At 37.6% G+C, this 18,288-nt stretch overlaps 1 protein-coding gene across 1 annotated transcript in view; it reads right to left on the minus strand.

Moving 5' to 3' along the window:
• The window catches only part of SYNE1 (spectrin repeat containing nuclear envelope protein 1), a 284,134-nt gene that overhangs the window by 261,692 nt on the left and 4,154 nt on the right, over positions 1-18,288 (minus strand). Inside the window, 1 exon segment of the mRNA XM_056488586.1 lies at positions 12,914-13,179. Coding sequence (XP_056344561.1) covers positions 12,914-12,977 — 64 coding nt within the window. The 5' untranslated portion in view covers positions 12,978-13,179.

An 18,288-nucleotide genomic window follows, 5' to 3' on the forward strand; every position in this document is an offset into this window, starting at 1 on the left:
AATGCACCATATGGTTTCAGTGACAAGCTATTGAGTTGTATCTTTATTTCTCAGCATCCCAAGTTAAATATTTCTACGCCAGAATATAAATCTAGATGAAGATGCCTATAAATCTAGAGGATACCAATCAATAAATTTGAACCAGTAGCCACTGTACATCCTTAAATATATGCAAATCAGCTATTATCAAGCTTTTTATTCTTTCTGGTTCTGCCACAAAAAACATGAAAAATGTTAAAATACAGATAATATTAAAATAAATTGCTCTCATCAAGGACAATTATTAGAAAAATATGTCATTAAATTGGAAGTTTAGAGAGTGTAAAGGAATTCAAGCAACAGATTTTAGTAAAAGAGGCCACAGAAAACCAGAAGGCAGCAATTTACTACTAAGAAACTACTCTAATTACAAGTGCTCAGAGCTTTAAATTATTTGGAAACTAAAGTAATCACCTACAAAATGGGATCCATTTATCAGGAAGAGAGAAGGAACCGAGGTAGTTCTTTGTAACAGACTAACGACAGCTCTTGCTTGCCAGGGCAAGGGCAAGAGAATGCTGCAGGATCAGGGAAGCACAGCTCAGCATCCACCTGTCAGCTAGTAATTAGCAAACAGCCAAATCCTGCTAGGGAGCAAGCAAGTAATGGTGGTATAGCCATTTTGATTTTATCCTGAACTAAAATTACTTATTCAGATGAAAGACATCTCTTTTTTTGCATGTAAGGATTTCGAAACATGCTCTTAGATGTCAATTGAGACTGAGAAAGTCCACAAACAATAATACAGTTGAAATTCATGGCAATTTTTATGCTCAGAAATGTAAAGCAGCTTCTCTCTTTCTTGTTTCTCAAGGCAATGTTGTTGCTCTTCTCAACATCTAATCTTATTTCCTCAGTAATTTTTTTTTACATTTCTACCTATCAGAAGCCTACATATGTTCCTTTCACTTTCATTTCCCTTTCTTTCACTTCTATGTGTATTCCTATTTCCTTGAAAATACATTATTCAAAACCTTCTAACTTTTAAATACAAATTTATCTTTCTCATAGATGAATTACATAGATGAATTACATCTATGCATCTAAGCATTGCAAGGTGAGTGTGTATGTGTATGTGTAAAATGGGCTTTTTCTTTTTAAGGCTGTTTAATCTTCCACTCAGCTCTGATTTCCATGCTTTGCAATCTCCTTTGGCAGAAAGAAGTAGCTGTGAGTTGAGAATTTGATCAACCAACTCCAATATTTTCTTTCCCTACAGAGAAAATTCAATGCACATTTTCATGTAAGTTTGTTTATACTTTTTCTTTTTTTGGGGGGGGGTGAGGGGTTGGGGGTGGTGTTTGCATTTCCTGTGACATTACTATAATTCAGCTTGATAGTTTTAAACTCAATCATAAGTCTGGGAGAATAACCTGAACCCCTTAACTGCTGTCACTAATGCTGTGCTAATCAACGTTGTCTTTGAACACAGATTCCAGGTTTGGCCTCATTCAAAATATGCATCTGCTGGCAATTGGCATTCCAATTGGAGAATACTCATTGTATTGTCATACCTTAAACAGCTGCACATTTGCACCCCAAATTTGGCATTTTAACTATGAAAAGAGCAATTTCTTTTAAAGTACTGCAACCTGTAAAACTTCCAAGTTTGGTTAGTAGCATATAATAGTGTAGAAAATGTGAAGAAAATACACAGGTGAAACTTAGAGTGTGACTTTTCAAACATGCTGCTGAAGATGTTAAGCCAAATTTTAAGGTACTTCCTATTCCTCATAACACTACTTCAGCCCTCCAACAGGAACAACCAGCTATTAATAATAAAGAGAAATAACTACTTGTGGAGCTAATTTCTGTCAGTACATACAGGTACTGACATACATGCACACCTGATTTGTAGAAACATTCTGGTAATGAACCAGCTCAGTAGTTTTAGGAACTGATTTATTCTTCCTGACTGCAGTAAAGGCCATGTTGCATCCTAAACTTCCATAGGAGTTGGTGAGAATGAGACCTTCCTCATTTCCACATATCATTCCAACCCAGAGGGTGATATTATCTTTACCTCCCTCACAGGTCAAAATGTGCTACATCACTGCATATTTGGCAGCCAACCAAAAACCAAACCAAACAACCCCCCCACCCCAAGAAAAACCCAGAAAAACAACCAGCAACAAAAAACCACCTTGACTAGTTAAGAATTAGCACAATGGCATGCCATTATTTAATCTCATTCATAAATGGATGTAATTTCCTGTTCAAAACTGACGAGGTCTTACTGATAAATACTAAGTGTAACTTTTTTTGTGCAGACACAAGTGTGCCCAGGGAACACAGGGTTTAAATGTGCTCAAGATCTCAAATACAAACACACAGAAACAGTAAGCCTAAACTGTTAGTCTCTTAGAAACCAGATATAAACACAACAATTAACTGTTCATGATTCCTTGCACTTATTCAAATCACTTCTGGCAGTTGATCACACCTCCAGCTCTCTTAGTAACCACACAAATGAAAAGGCAGGCTCAGGATTATGAAAGAAGAAGAACTATGCAATGAGGCTTTGTACAAGCTCACCAAAGTGACCAAACAAAAGGCCATTCTGGAAAGCAAGACCAAGAAAGCAGATTATACAACTAAACTTTCCACGATACATTGCAATGCAGAAGCAGTAGATTTTCTGCTCCTGAGAGAGTCAGACAAGAAAAAAAAATCAAAATGAGCTCCTTTCTCTTTTGGAAGCAGAAAGCAAAATCTTCATTTCTATTCATGAAAGAGTTCATTCATTTGAATGAAAAAGCAGCAATCAATACAGAGCTTTCAATAAAGAAATATTAGTAGGATGAATATGTATTTTAGAAATGTAAACAAGGTGGTCTCATGGCTTCTCTTTTACTTAATGGACATAACTCTAAAGAACAAAACCTGTAGTTCCAGGATAGCCCACTGACTTCATATCACAACTGCTGACAGACAAGAATTTAGATTTAGAAATATCATCTATGTTTAGGGTATTAAATAAATTTGCAAATAATAAACTTGTAATTTCTTAGTACTAATTAGAATCTCAATACAATCTCATTGAAGATTTTTAATTTGCTTTATTTGTTTGTTCATGGATGGGATTATAAAATACTCAGGTCTTTGAATCTGAAGTAAGGCATCTAAAGAGGTACTAAAAGATGCACATCATGCCTTTTTATGGCAGTATCTATCTCCAGGTGCCCAACTGTCTTTTCAAATCTTATCCTTCCTGAAATGCACAACTTCAGTAAAGCAAAATGGCCAGAAATCCAGGTTAATTAGACTTATGTCCTGTCTAATAAGTCTCAAACCAGAGTGTTTTATTACCACAACTCGCATCTGCTAGCCAACATTTAAGCCTGGAGACCTCTGATAACACAGAGGCTTGATCACAATTTTTTTTCACTGATTTGTGATTGATCATTGCATAGTCCTACCTCTGCCTCTCCCAAACTTGAGTTTTGGTTGATTTAAGAATCATCTCACCACCAAATTCTAGGTTCTGTGCCAATACACTCCAATGGGGGAAAAATGCCAGCTGTGCTACAAATTTGAGTGAAAGGTCCATTCCCAACACTTGTCTCCTCATTTGGAGGGGAGCTCAAGCTTTGTGACTTCCATTGAAATGTACTTCTTGTCCTCACTGTAACAAGGCACATCAGGCTCACCTATGAGTGAATAGAATAGGAATGCCCAGGCTGCAAAACATCACTCAGCTCCCAGCAGAGAATGACCAGGCTCATAACTGCTGTAACTGGTGCTGCTAACTCTTGATTCTTTCCTGAAAAACCACATGAGGTTTCTGCATTACCCAGTGGATGCTTCTGGAGTCAAGTAAAAGAGAAAATTCATCTGTATTATTTGTCTTGTGTAAACCAGGAGCACTTTGCAGCCTCAGAACTGGGAATGGCTGCACCACATGGACTTAGAAAAGCTTAAGGATGTCTTGGCAAATGAGACTATAAAATAGAAAACCTGGCCAAAACAAACTGAAAAAAGATGTAGCTCTTTACACAGGCTCAAGTGTAACAGCTTACTTGAATTTCCTGGGCAGGATGAAAGCACTGTCCAAAAGTGAATTTACTACAAATTACCATAATTTCTCATAAACAAGTCTCAGAACTACAAGCTCCATTCCTAAGTAGGATTTTTTTTTTTTTTTAATATATAAGTCACTGTAAGCAAGTAAATATTCTGCTTTATTACACTGGTTTGGCCACAAATCATCTTTAATACTGTGCTCTTGCATGTAGAGTTGGGGGTTTTCCCCCTCTGAGACTGGAAAGCTAACAGTAATACTCTTCACATACAACTGCTGTTGTGGTTCATTCCATTCACCTTATGGAAAGAAGATTTTTTCCCTCTGTTTTAATGAGCTTAAGATAAAGTCTTTACAGAACAGCTGCTGCATTGACAAGGTCTGTGGCTTTCTCACAATAGCATCTTAGGTAAAGACTTACAGGAGGTCTACACTGTACAGTGAGGAGTCTGTGCCCACCCAGGCACACTGATGGTGACTCCCAAGCAAGCTGGTGGACATGGGACATATGCAGTTATGGCAGGATTCATGAGCTGGCCTCTAAGAGTGAGTGGCAAAAAGCAAGGGAACATTCTACCACACTTGTACAGGCCTTTGGCATCCCTGAAAGGGGATGATGAATTGTCCTGGAATAACACTGGCATAGCTAAAGAAGCTCAGTGATTTGGATAAACTAAATTTCAACTCTCGTTCTGCAGTAATGGCTACGTGGGTACAAGGTGTTATTAAATGTTCTAGATGTACCTCTTTTCTGCATGAATACAAGAGTCTCCAGTTTAGAGATTTACAGGTTTTGCAGAGTTGTGTCACAAGCCTAGCAGTGTTACAACAAGATTACATACATTCTCCATAGTCACTTAAACCAATGTACATCAGCAAGGGCATAATCCTCTTAAAAGTACAGAAGACTATGTAACAAATACTGGAAAGTAATTACATAAAATCAAGTAAAATTACAGTAAAAGAATCTTCACAAACGACATCTCTTGATATGTTAAAGTTTATGTTGCATGTAATGAAGCTCCAAAAGATATTTCACAGCTATCTCTGTTACCAATGACTCCTCAGCAAGGAAAGCATGCAAGGCAGATAAACCAGAGAGAAAGGGGAGAGCAGATTAAGGTATGAGCTCTTGGCCCCCAGGCCCAGCCATGCAGGGTCCAGGAACTGTTCCTGCTGTGCAGTAACTCAGCATTTCTCCTCCTTACCTGGAGGCTGCTTTTCCTGAAACATCAAGCTGCTTCTCTGCTACTTCCCTAACAGTTCTGATATTGAATTAAAATGATCACTGAGAAGTTAAAATAATCAGGATCTCTTTCAAAGTACAGGGTGGAGGCTAATTTTTTAATGCTAGTCCCAGTTTCTTTACACCCTTCTGAAAAGAAGGTTGTACATGGAGCAGCCTCAATATCTGCTAACAAGTGAGAAAAATAAAACTTACACCCCCAAATACTAGCAATCAGAATTTGAATTTTAAAAATAGCTGTGCAATTAGGCAATCAGTTATAACTTCTTGTAAAATGCAATAATATCTTTTAAACATCTCTTTTTAGTTTACCATGGAGACAAATTCCAAAGAGTTAGAGAGGGGGGTTTTGGTGGGTTTTCTTTCTTTCTTTCTAGACTACTGGATTCTTAATAAGTCATTGACACTTCCCTCATAAAGCTCTTTCTCATCTTGGATGAAAGACAGAACAAGTAGCCTGTTTTCCTGCACCCAGTAATAGACAATTCACTTGGATACATACAACTGCCAACCAAAAAACCTCAGTGTGAGTCTAAAATTAGAACTCAGTGATATGAGTCACAAGGAGAAGCTTTGTGATAGAAACAAGGATATTTTTAAGCAAATGAAGTCTAAAGTGCAAAATAAAAATGGCATTCTATAAAAAAGTCTGTGGAATACATTACTAGTACTTGTTACATGTTATTTTTCATCTGTGTGTTTTTTCTACCTGCAAGTATATTATCATCCTAGTAAATAAAGATAATGAAGCTTTTGATTTCTACAAATGGGCAAAACATGATTACAGCAAAATGGTGAAAAAAGTGAACTTTCTCACTGAAATATTTTGCCTTTATATCACAGAAGTCTCTACATCAGTATAGAAGCATGATCAGCATCCACAATACTATTTTAATCCCTATTAATTAGTAACAAGAGGCATGTCCTCTTGCATTTTTCAGTTCTTCCAGTATTACAAAACAACAAATGTGGCATTCCAAAAGGGAGCAATATTTATGGTGATGACAATAAGCTATGTTCAAATTTAATAACACACCAAAATATATTGTAGGAAGGTATTAAAATACAGTTCTGAGGAAATAAAGTTTAATTTTTCAAGCCTGCAGTGTTTATACTAGAAATAGGAAATCACAAAACAGACAACTGATAAATTGTCTAACCTGCATTCAAAAACATGTCATCAAAATATTTTGAAGATGTTCTGCTCCTTGATACCCCCAATCCAAAGCTATTACTAAAATAACTGTCTAGCAGCCTGTCAGAATAGAGGGGGCATGCTCAAAAATAAACACTGCAATATTTTCCTTCTCAAAAATCTCTATCTTCACTAAACCATCAAAATTGACAGATAATTGTGCCTATTTAGACTTCCTGAAATATCTCCTTTCACACCAGAAACAAATATGGCAGATGTTATTTTGAGACAAAATCTTAACTGAAAACAGTTTTTGAGCCTCAGATAACACTTTATCAAAACCAAAATTAAACAGCTGCAGTGTGGATGCCTACATACAGACTTGTCAAATCATAGTGAGCAGCACAGAGCTGCTGAAGACAAGTTCATGTAAAACACAACTTGCCTGGCATGTTTCAGATATCCACTATATTTAAGACACAGCATTTTAACCACCATCCATAAAATAGTCCAAGGAAGACTTTCCTCTTGCATTTCGCCTCCTACATTTTGTGTAACGAATCCTGTCAGTGTTTTAATAGTAGCATAGGAGAAGAATTTCAATTTTTGAACTGTGTTTCTGCACATCCACACGAAAGCAATCTCTCTCAGTGTGAGACACCACTGTGTCAGCCATTTTCTGCCCTAAATATATACTTTATCCCAGATTAAAATTGGAAAATGTGTTGTTGTTTCCTTAAAAAGCAACTCAAATGCAAATATATATGTGCAATTAGGTGTGATTTTTAGTGCTTTGTATCCTGGTTGACTAACCAAATGGAAAGAAGAGCACAGATTATTTTAACAACCTGTGGAAACTGTACTGTGATAATCAAAAGTGAAAGCATACAAAAAAAAAGGTAGGAATATGTTGATTTACATTGCTAGTTTTCTGGTCAAAAGCAATAGGAAAAGTATAAGCAAAGAGATGGCAATATTAACTTTAAAAAAATCACTAACTTGGAATTTGTTAATGATAAAAAACCACCTAAAAATAAAAAATTCAGGACCATGCCTCACTAAAATACATTCTGCATTTCACATACTGCCCCAGGACTGTGCTCTCACCGAAGAAAACACAAAGTGAAAGCTAACTGCAGTTAAAAAAAAAAAAAAAAAGGCAGCATATGGTTTTTTCCACCGAGATACTTACTGCACCATATGTCAAAACAGTCTAACTATATGACAAAATATTCTAATGTAACATGATACCTAAATTCAGTTCATGCTTCAGTCATTTGTACTACTACTGAAATGTTTTGATCATATCCTTTCCCCCATGTTTTTGCAATACCTAGAGGTAGCTCATAACTTCTCTTTACCAGCAATACATCAGATTATTACCATCACATACCTGAAAAAACCTGAAGTGGATTCTCACTGAACTTCCTTGAATAGGCATAAACCAAAATTAAATACTTCTAAAAATGATGATTTTACAGCATGCCTTAGTAACTTTGCTTATCAAGTATTGACTAATATTTAACTTGACTATCCCCAGGTGCAGACTATCCTTTCACACATTTTTTTTGGTAGTAGAATGAAAACATTGGTGTTACCCTTTAATGATCTTCTTTTCAGCTATGATGATGGTTTCCTCCCAGCTGCCTTAACCTTCACACATAAACCTTGCATTTCAACATTTTGTTCTAAAATAGCATTAACTTAAATTTTTTCACACTGAAAAAATAATTTAAAAAGAGGCAGAAATCCTGCTTGACTTCCTCTTGTTAAGTAGCATGTAGACTGCAATGTTATTCAGATTCCCAGTTAATCATTGACCTTCAGATCATAGACTTCATACCAGTCAATAGAGTCAAAAGTGTTTATTTTCCCTTAACACACTGCCAGTGATTATTGAATTGCCTCAGATACCAGATTTTTCTCACCCAATAGACTGGCATTTTCTGCAATTCAAGAAAAATCCCAGAAAGATGCAGGAATCAAACTGGGACATTTTAGATAGTGAAAGACTGCAAGAAAAAGGCATCAGCACTGACTACATGGAACCAGTATACACAATCAAACTGGACAGAAGGAAACCTTGACCAGAAAAGTGTTCCTAATATGGGGATAAAACTCAATTGTGCAAAGATGTGCAGCACACCCTTCCTGATCAAGCACACCTTTTCAATTTTGCTGACATTACAAACGTGATCTTCCACTTTGGTTTTGCCAACAATAAAACAGTAAATGGCACTAAAGGAGAGACATATTTTCCCAGGAGCCCTCTACAAACCAATTCTCAGCTGGTTCAGGCCTGGGGGAAGAAGAGTAGTGGTGAAACAAAGTTTGGAATATGCATGCAGTGAAGCAAGGTATTTTCAGCAGCAGGTATCTGTTAAATCACCCTAGCTTAATGTTAAACTGTGGCTCTTGGCACTGTTGACTTAAGAAAAAAAAAACAGAGGAAAACACCAACAAAGGTATACATTAACAAAGGGCCTATCAGCTAAACAGAAAAAAAAAAAAGTATTGTTTAGTTAATGGCTGCTGGTTTAGAAAAGAAACGCTAGGCTGTAAAAGGAAGAAAAAGAAGAGCCAAAACTTAAGGGGAAGAGGACGGGGGAAAGGAGAAAAACAAACCCACAACATTCTGTGAACAGTGCTGATGTCAGGAAGGCATAAAACTAGAAGATGATAGCCAGTTGTAGGTAATTTTATGTAAAATAAGGACTGGGCTTGAAGCTGATTTGACCTGCCTGTATTGAAGCTTTTCTGGAGTGTATGAGTGTTACTGGAACGATGTCTCCTTTCCAGCATGGTTAGTCTTCATGCATGACCATGTTGCTTGCTTTCCTACCTTAGCTTTTCCAACATCATGAAGTGTCTCTTTCAGTGAGTTTACAAAACCCCAAAATACCCATAATCTAAAGTGAGTTTAAGAGCCTAATAAGAACAGTGGTGCAATCCAGAAGAAATGAAACATTTAAAAGAATTCTTCATACTTCTCTGTCATATCTAGGGGTTTTTTTTTAAGACAATAAAGTTATTGTCTTGTAAAAAATTTTAAATTGTACTTTGTACACTTGAGAACTGGTTTTACTGCACGGAGTTAAAATGGATAACAGTCTCAAAATACCAGTTATACAACAGCAACCTAATTTGGGTGGCATATATGTTTAGATTGCAGTGCAGACAATTTCTGGTGATCCACTACAGAAAAGGAAAAAAAGTGTCCTGTTTGACTAAATGGACCACCCAATAATGAACACAATGGCACTCACAAAAATTCTTCATAAATGAGAAATTGAAGTGAAAAAAACCACAGAGGGGTGGAAAAGTGGGGATTAGAAAAGCCTGCAGTAATAGTATGCTATAGTGACTGTTCAACATCACCTTTCAAGCCACTAAGAACAAGTCAGCATAATGGAACAACAAGGTCCTGAGGAATGGGACAAATAACACGTTTCTTTTTTTCTAATTTTTTTCTTTTCTTCAGAACAGCATGAGCATGACTGCAGTTTGCCTGTAACAGTGCATACTAACAGAAAAGACTGCATTTCATGATGGCAGAAATTGCAAATTCATATCAGATTTACTAGCTTGTCTTCCAGCACTCCTTGCTTTCATATTTGTAGTTATCAAAGATGCTTTAAGAATCTTTAGCACACAGTGTCACTGTACTTCCTGTAGGCTAAGGAGCAGTGCTTTTGTGCCAACTGGCTCCAGTTCCCAGAGTAATCCAAAAACCAGTCCCAGGAATGGAACTCATATTGATGGTGTACACCAGCTCTGCTCAGGTTTTATGAGTGCCTTTATAATATGAACAACTAGGAAGCATAAGGTACTGTACAAAACCTAGAACTAGAAAGTTTGTCTTGGCTGTTTGTCCTAAGTGAATTTCTGAGCCAGTGATACAAAGTGTTATTCAAAAACTCTGTATACAGAGTGTACTGCAAATGTCATAATTACCAAAGGCAGGTGACTGGAAATATTTATATTTATAAAAAAAACAAATAAATCAAAAAAATAACCAACACAGAATCAACTTTGTTGCTCTCCAACAGATTTTAGGAGAGCATACACAAAAAGTGTGTACAGCAAATATTTCAAAACTGGTGTTGAGAATCCCAGTGAAGAGTGGCATTTTTCTGGTATTTCCTACGCTCTCCCACCACAAACACTCATTGGAAACCCATGAGGCAAATATTAGAACAGTGTGGAGGTGGGAGCACAGCTTGCTTTACCTCTCAAGGCTGATGAATCTCCAGCGCTGCCATCTTGCAGCACTGTCTACACAGTATCACACAAGAAGAACTCTCCTGCCTCAGCTTACAGGCAGGTACAAAAACAGATGTTGTAAAGCACAGCTGCTGCTCTGCACTGACTGGGGATCCCCCAAAGCAGTGCCATTCCTGTTACACCTGGAATGCCGTCAGTTCCACTCTCACCTTGAGCTCTGCACTGGTTCTGGGCTGCCAAGAAATCTCTCTGTGCTCCTATGCCCATCTACTCCTATTTCAGCTGACTGTAATTTCTGAAAGGTAGAGCAGCCTCAATACACAAGGGCTTAGGTAGACGCAGTGCAGACTGCCTGCTCATCCATAATGCAGAACCACGGACTAAAAAAAGATTTAGGCTCCAAGCACTCTAGCTTTGGCACAGGTGATTTATTGAAATAGTGCATCTGCAGCAAAATCAGATCCCATCAACAGTAAGCTAGGCTGATTTCAACTGAGAAACAAATAATCCAGTTACAAGTATGACTTTAAATTAACATGCAATGCCATATTTCCATTTAGTTCTTTTAAAATGCCTTCACTTTAGAATTCATGTAACTATTTTTGCTTAATTTCCAAAAATAAAATTATATAAAAACATTATAGCAGACTAAACTATGTATCAGATTTCAGCAGAGCCAACTACATAGAAGTGAAGAAAAAGTGCAAAAAAAACCCCAAAATGCAAATTTTGTCAGTAACAGCTTTACAGATGTTTAGAAAGTTAGCACCCAGCAGTCTGATAATTAATGGTCCCCACACTGTAAATACATTCTGTAGCATCCTCCTTATACATTGCTACAGAGGACCAACCTCAATCCTCCCTGAACACAGTTCAGCTCCCTGATGCTTTTCTTTGCAATATGTCTCCATAACCTTTGAATACCCCTGCCATTTCTCTCATGCATTTCTTGCTTCAAGTCTCTCAGTATTTTTTTCTGGAATACCTACTAATAGCATGAGTTCATGCAAATGTATAGTATCTGCGATATACACACACTGTGTCTTAGTCTAATGTTTAAACCATAAATCCTCTGAGCATGAAGTATTTCCTCACTCTATGTTTGTTGGCACTTTGAACAGCCATTGTCCAACACAGTGGCCTAAGAATTAGCAGACATAAAAACAGAATGGGAACATGTAGTAAATGTACATAAGGCTGAAGAAAATCAAGAAGAACCATGCTGGAATTGATGAAGTGCTGTAGCAGGTTTAAATAGGACAAACTCTTCTATTTGTCTACTGCGGCTACCTGGAAATAATTCGTACTAGCAGTAGCTGGTGGCTGGGAAGCTAAGTTCAGATCTCCTGAACTAAAAAAATAAATGGAAGGAAAACCCACAAGCAGATTAAGCTTCCAGATTTAGAGGATGCAGAAGGGGGTATCAAAGGTCCTGTGCATATAAGCTTTTACTGAAGCCAGTGGAAACTACTCTGCAGAAGAAGGAAGGCCAGGGATTTATGATCAAGTTCAAAAGTTGATAGGAGTGGAATCTACAGCAGCACTGAGAATTTGTTTCCAGTAAATATCATTATCTGATTAAAAAAAAAAAAACAAATGCAAGCTTTTAGCAGCAGCAGTTAGGTGTGTAACTTCTAAGAAAACACAATAAATTTATTTAGTAATGCTATATTATTATAGGAACATAAAACCATAATGAATACTCCATGAATATTGCAAAGACATCCTGTGATGTGTTATCTGAAAGGTCATCAACTTGAGGACTAATAATAAGCTCACTGAGCTTATTATGCTTAACAACAGAATAAAGCACTGTTCTCATTGCTAAACTAATAACTATTGGTTTATCAGTATAAATGATCCAGCAGTTGACTTTGTAGTTGAGAAAAGGATGTCTATAATTTCTATTCTCTTTTCTATGAGAAAACTGATACACACATCAGGTAACCTGGGAGAAACAGAACCAAAACCAAAGTCTCAGAACCTTCAATTCAGTGTACTGTCTCATGGAGCCAAGTTCATGTCAACTGCTTTGGAGCATCACTGTCATGGCTATGCCAAAGGACTCATATAAACCCTTCAGATATACTAGAAATGCTTTCCAGCAGATAAGCTTAGAAAAGCTACTTAACTTCAGAAATATTGTTCTGACTGTTCAGTATGGTAGAAAATAGGAACTTCTAATTTATGATTATAAATTATAATTTATATATAATAAAGAGAGCGCCAGCCCAGGTCAGTCACTTACCTTGAAGCCGTTGCATGACATTGGCAATGTCTCTAGATCTTGCCACTAGTCGGGATGAAGCCATGGTCTCTTTGCAGCCAGTCCACTCCCCCCAACAGAAGCCTCCCTCCAAGCTGTGGAGCTCAGTGAGACCAGGATCTTGGATGGCTTCCCTTTAGCGTTCCACCCTCAGCCGTGGCAGAGCATCCCTGGGGCAGTCAGACACCTCCAGTCCAACGCTGGCCCCCATAGGGCCGGGGCAAAGCAATGGCCAACAACCTCAGCACCTGAGAAAGAAAGTACCAACCTTCAGAGGAAACTTCTACCACCTCTGGAAAACTATGGAGTCTGAGTCTTAACAGCTATCATAACAAGTAAAGGGTTTATGTTTTGCCTATAGTGTATGCCCCAGTCAGAGACATGATTAATGCTGAAAGCTTGCTTGGCAACAATCAAGCAGAATGAAGCTGCAAAAACATTAAACACAACTGGCAACGCACCAGACATCGATGCTTTCCTGAGGATGCTTGTGGATGTTGTTTTAGAAATAATAATAAAAGTTATACTTATTAAAAGTAATACTGTAATACTTTTTAACATAGAGACATTAAGCTTAAAAGAAAAACAAAACCACTTGTAAAAATCCAAAAACTGTACAACTCTCCTTCTATTTCACCACAGTTGGAAGCAGCATATAACAGAAACTCATTGGTCAGGATAACTCCTAATTCCACTCGACAATGTGGTCTACTCTGAAATATTGAGATTAATATACTTCATTACTAAATATAGTTGTATTTATATTCTTTTTTTAGTGTATAATGATGCTATATTTTGTGCCATTTAACATCAAAAGCTGTGAACTAGAACTGCTACATGAACATTGCTACAGTTATGTATCTATAATAAAAATCTATGTGTCTATAAATCTGGTCTAAAAATAATCTAATTAGATTCTTCAGATAACACTATCAATAGCATCTTATCTTTTGAGGAACAAGTACATGGTGTGTATGTATACAGTGATACCCCAGATAAGAAATAACCGAGTATATAGACACCAAGAATAATTGGATTCACACCATCACTCTGGGTGCACCCCAAATTCAAGATAATATGCAATGGATCAATATCACAAATGTGAGTGGGTTCATTGGTGTTGTGCACCTTCCTCTTTTCCTGGCCCCAAGGTCTGTCAGAGAATAGAGTCCTGCATTATGAGGCAGAGAAGCCTTTAGGCTGCACAGCTTCAGGCATGATGAACTGTCCCAAAGGAGCTGTGTCAACATGTAAGGGAGGCCAGAGGAAATGATATTTCAACATTTCCTTTTCTAACCTTTCAAACCTTGCCTGATCCAAGATACATCCTGCTTTCCCTCTTACTGATGTTTTTTATTGTATGTTTACCTTGTATTTTGGATACAGAAATGCTTCTCAGGTCAGCAGCCCCAAGCTGTCCTTAAATCAGTGGAGCTGAGGGATGCACACTTCTGATGGGCAACAGTGCAGAACAGATTGCAAAGCCCATCCAAGTGTTCGGGCTGTTCTTTTGCATGCCATGGCCATCATGGTGCTAATACCTACTCCAGACAACTGCTGCTATTTTTACATATGCCTGCACTTCACATGATACCTGGATGCTCTATCCCCACTCTCTTTCCATGTGTCTGCACCCTCCTTCAAGGGCCTCCTCCCCTCCATAGCCCTTCCCACCTTCCAGGCTCTGCCCCACGCACTTCTTGGGATGCACAGGGACTCTGCCCATCAGTCACCACTTCCCAAGCATGGATGGAGAGGCACCCTGGCAGGAACCTCACGCTTGTGCCAACCAGGCATGAGAAGGTGTCACCATCACAACTCTCAATCACAACACTGGCTGGGGTTGATGGTCCCCTGGTGTTGCCAAATCCCTGCAGAGAGCATCAGCAACAGCACACCAAATAGCACCTGACTGGGTGGATGGGGAGCAGCAGGAGGATTGCTGTTGCCTGTGCTCACATGTGACAGTCTGGTGAACTTTGCTTCCTCTGCAATATTTAAATGCAACATCAGCTTTCCTAACCTCATCCAAACCAGAAATATTGGTAACACAGTGGGTTAAATGTAGCCTTGTTTCTGCTAACATTTTGAGCAGTACTGTAACCTGGGTACAGCCACTTTTAGTAGCAAGCTGCTAGACTAATTTATGGGCAGGGATAAGGGGTATTAAAAATGCTTCATCTGATTGGGTTTTTGGCTAACAGCAGTAACAATATCAGAACACCAGTCCACTCACACCGTGACAGAGCTGGCATAAATCAGCTGTACATGAGCAGATTTAGAGGAGCTGTGGAACATGCTGATCCAAGTCCAAGTTAAAAGAGTCTGGGAAAGTGTTATGAAGATGTATGCTCAGTATACTCATACAGCAGGCTGAGTCACAGTGCAGCGATAAATGGCAGACTTGCAATTAATAATTTATTTAGCTGATATTAAATTATATGCTGCATAAGAAGAATGTGTGTTTCTAAATATGGCTCCTCATTCAAAAGCTCCTTTGCAAGCAGTGGGAATTAAATCATTTAAAGGTGACACTAAGTTAATACAGGTAGGAAGGAAAGATTCTCATGTGTGCAGTCACCTCCACAGGCAGAAAACTACAGCTGAGAGCACAGAAAAGCACCTGCAGAATAGATGAAACAAAGCTTCATGTACCTTCTCACTTCTCTTCTGGCAACACCTGAAGTTTCACAGAACAAAAAATCCTATGTGGACAGCCAGGTATTTAATATAATGCAGAACAGGAATTTTTCATGGTTTTTACAAATACTTGAAGCCATCAACAAAATACTTTTTTCCTGCTGAAAGATTACACTTTTCAGATTTGCAAGCACTAAAATCTTAATATTTGCATAGATGCTACACAAAATAATTTTTAGTAAATGGAATTACTTTTAAATTTGTGTGTCAGACACAAAGATGTGTATTCAGATGGATATGTCTTCAAAATACATGGGTTTTAAAAGAAGTGCATGCCCTAAATTTCATAAATCATAGCCTGAAATAAACCTGAAGCTAACCCCGAGTATGAGCTATTCCCTGTTTTAGCATTCAACAACTGATTATTCAATATTATAAATTATTTTTTTTTTTGTCTAAACATACATGGAATCAACACACAAGAGTGAAACAGGATTTGCATATAAATTAGGTAAATCTTTTATTACATTTGCCACTTATCTGGATTTAATGGATAAAAGTTACACTGACACCATTTTCTTATGTTAATATCCTGGTTTAGATGAAAAGAGGAAACATTAACTTCTCTCATATAAGAGCCATTAGGCTTTAGTAAATTGCAGTTTACAATTCTCTGGATTATTTTGTTCCTTACTTCAAATGCCAAGAAAGTGAAATGTCTGTTCTATGGAAGAAATAAGAAAAACATTGCATCTATTGTGGGTTAACTTTTCTGGGTCCCTTTTAATCTTCTTTTTCTCTTTGTGCTCAGGAACACTTTGAATTTAAAAAGATATTTTCATTTTATTGGTAAAACTAGAATACTATTGGCAAGACCAGATTGCAACTTATCTTTTAGTTCTCAAAGTTTACAAAACATATTAAAGGAAAACAGACATGCCTGTCAGCAGTATGGTTCCAGAAAAACAAAGAGACATCTGCTAGGTGCAGACGACATCTACAATCTGCAACAAGGGCTGGAGATAAACCTGACCAAGAAGACGTAAACAATTCTCTGACTGTACTTCACGTTGCCACTAATTGCAGATTCCAGAAGACCCCACCAGTGGTTCCTTCCAATCTTAACCATTCTGCCATTCTGTGATTCCCAGTACACCAGGCTGATGCCACATACAGCAGCCAGGAGAAGCTACTGAGGTGAAAGTATGGTTATACCTGAAAATACAGTTTTAGACTTCTATAAACTCCCATTATAGCACCAGAATAGATAGAGAAACTCTAGATAAACAAGGATAAACACAAATAATAAACAAAGATATTGAGGAGAGCAAGAAATATACAAGGGCAGGCAGTGAAAGGACTGTTTTTAATCTGGAACATTTCAAAAAGAGATACTTGAGAGGACAATAAACAGTGTAATAAATTCAAGGAAGTCCTGCAGCTAGAAGACATTTACAAATCAAATGTTACACAGATACATGAAATACAGTGGAGTAACTAAAGTAACTGTAACACATGAACTGAACAGAATCTCAGGAGCAACTGAAATAGGGTCAAGTGCTGGGGTGGCATTATATATTAACAAAGAGGCAGACTTCCCTGCTGAACAAGAGCTGCACAGAACTGGTCAAGAGAAAAAAAAATCCAGAAAAATAATCTCCAAACATAGTTTACTGCTGTAGGGGTAGAAGTCCACTTTGATCCACAGATTTTGTTTCTGAAACATAAGAGGTCTTGGAAATGCTGCCAGGTTGATAGACACTACTGGAACAGATGCAATTCTGTGAGACAGCAGCGAGCCTCCTGCCAGTCAGGAATAAATGACTCACAGAAAGAGAGGAACCAGAATTTTCTGGAGGTTATAACTGCGTTTTTAAACAGCAAATCGTCAGAAAAACAGCTGGTTTAGGTTGAGTGTTAGTTGTTAGTGGGAAGAAAATGCTAATCAATAGAAAATAGCTCCAACTAAGGAAGTGATTGACATTGTCCAAAATATTGCAAGAATAATCCAAAGCCTGTAAGCATTTCAGGGGATAATCTAAAAACACAGTGCTTAAAAAATAAATAAATAAAAGGGAAATCAGCAGAGAAGTCACTTAGACTGAAAAGCACAGAGCCTTCTCTGTGAAGCAAGCTGGGGCTTTCTTTAAATCCAAAGTCTAGTAGCTTTACACTTTTTAGAACAATTAAACTGCTCCAGATGTAATTGGAAAAGCTATAACTCAGAAATAAGTGGGCAGAAACAGAACATGAGAAATGAAGAGCACTGCCATAGCGTGTGCTGAATACAGGGATGGAGAGAGATGTGCTTAAAGACCATCTGAGAAATAAAGACAGCATTGGGTTTTAGCCAGATAAATAAAAAGAAAATAGAAAATAAGATCAAGGAGAGATTGATTTGCCTCAATTAGTATTATACTGTTTTTTCCACTGAAGACATTTCTGATAGACAAAATCATCATGAAAAATGGAAGCCGCACCCTCTTAAATGAACTCAAAAGTGGAAAAATTCAAAATTCCTTCTAGAATATTGATAACTGGTAGATTAAAAATTGAGAATCCATTTCTAATTTTATATGAATAAATCAATCAAGTTGCACTTGATGCCTACTGGATATATAAAATTCTTAGTTAGGATCAAGAAGTGGGGTAGAGTGATCCAACATGGTTCTTTTATTTTCCTCAGAGAAAATGCACTATCTCCTGATCTTCCAAAA

This window comes from Oenanthe melanoleuca, chromosome 3 (assembly GCF_029582105.1).
Source record: "Oenanthe melanoleuca isolate GR-GAL-2019-014 chromosome 3, OMel1.0, whole genome shotgun sequence".
NCBI classification, from domain to species: domain Eukaryota; kingdom Metazoa; phylum Chordata; class Aves; order Passeriformes; family Muscicapidae; genus Oenanthe; species Oenanthe melanoleuca.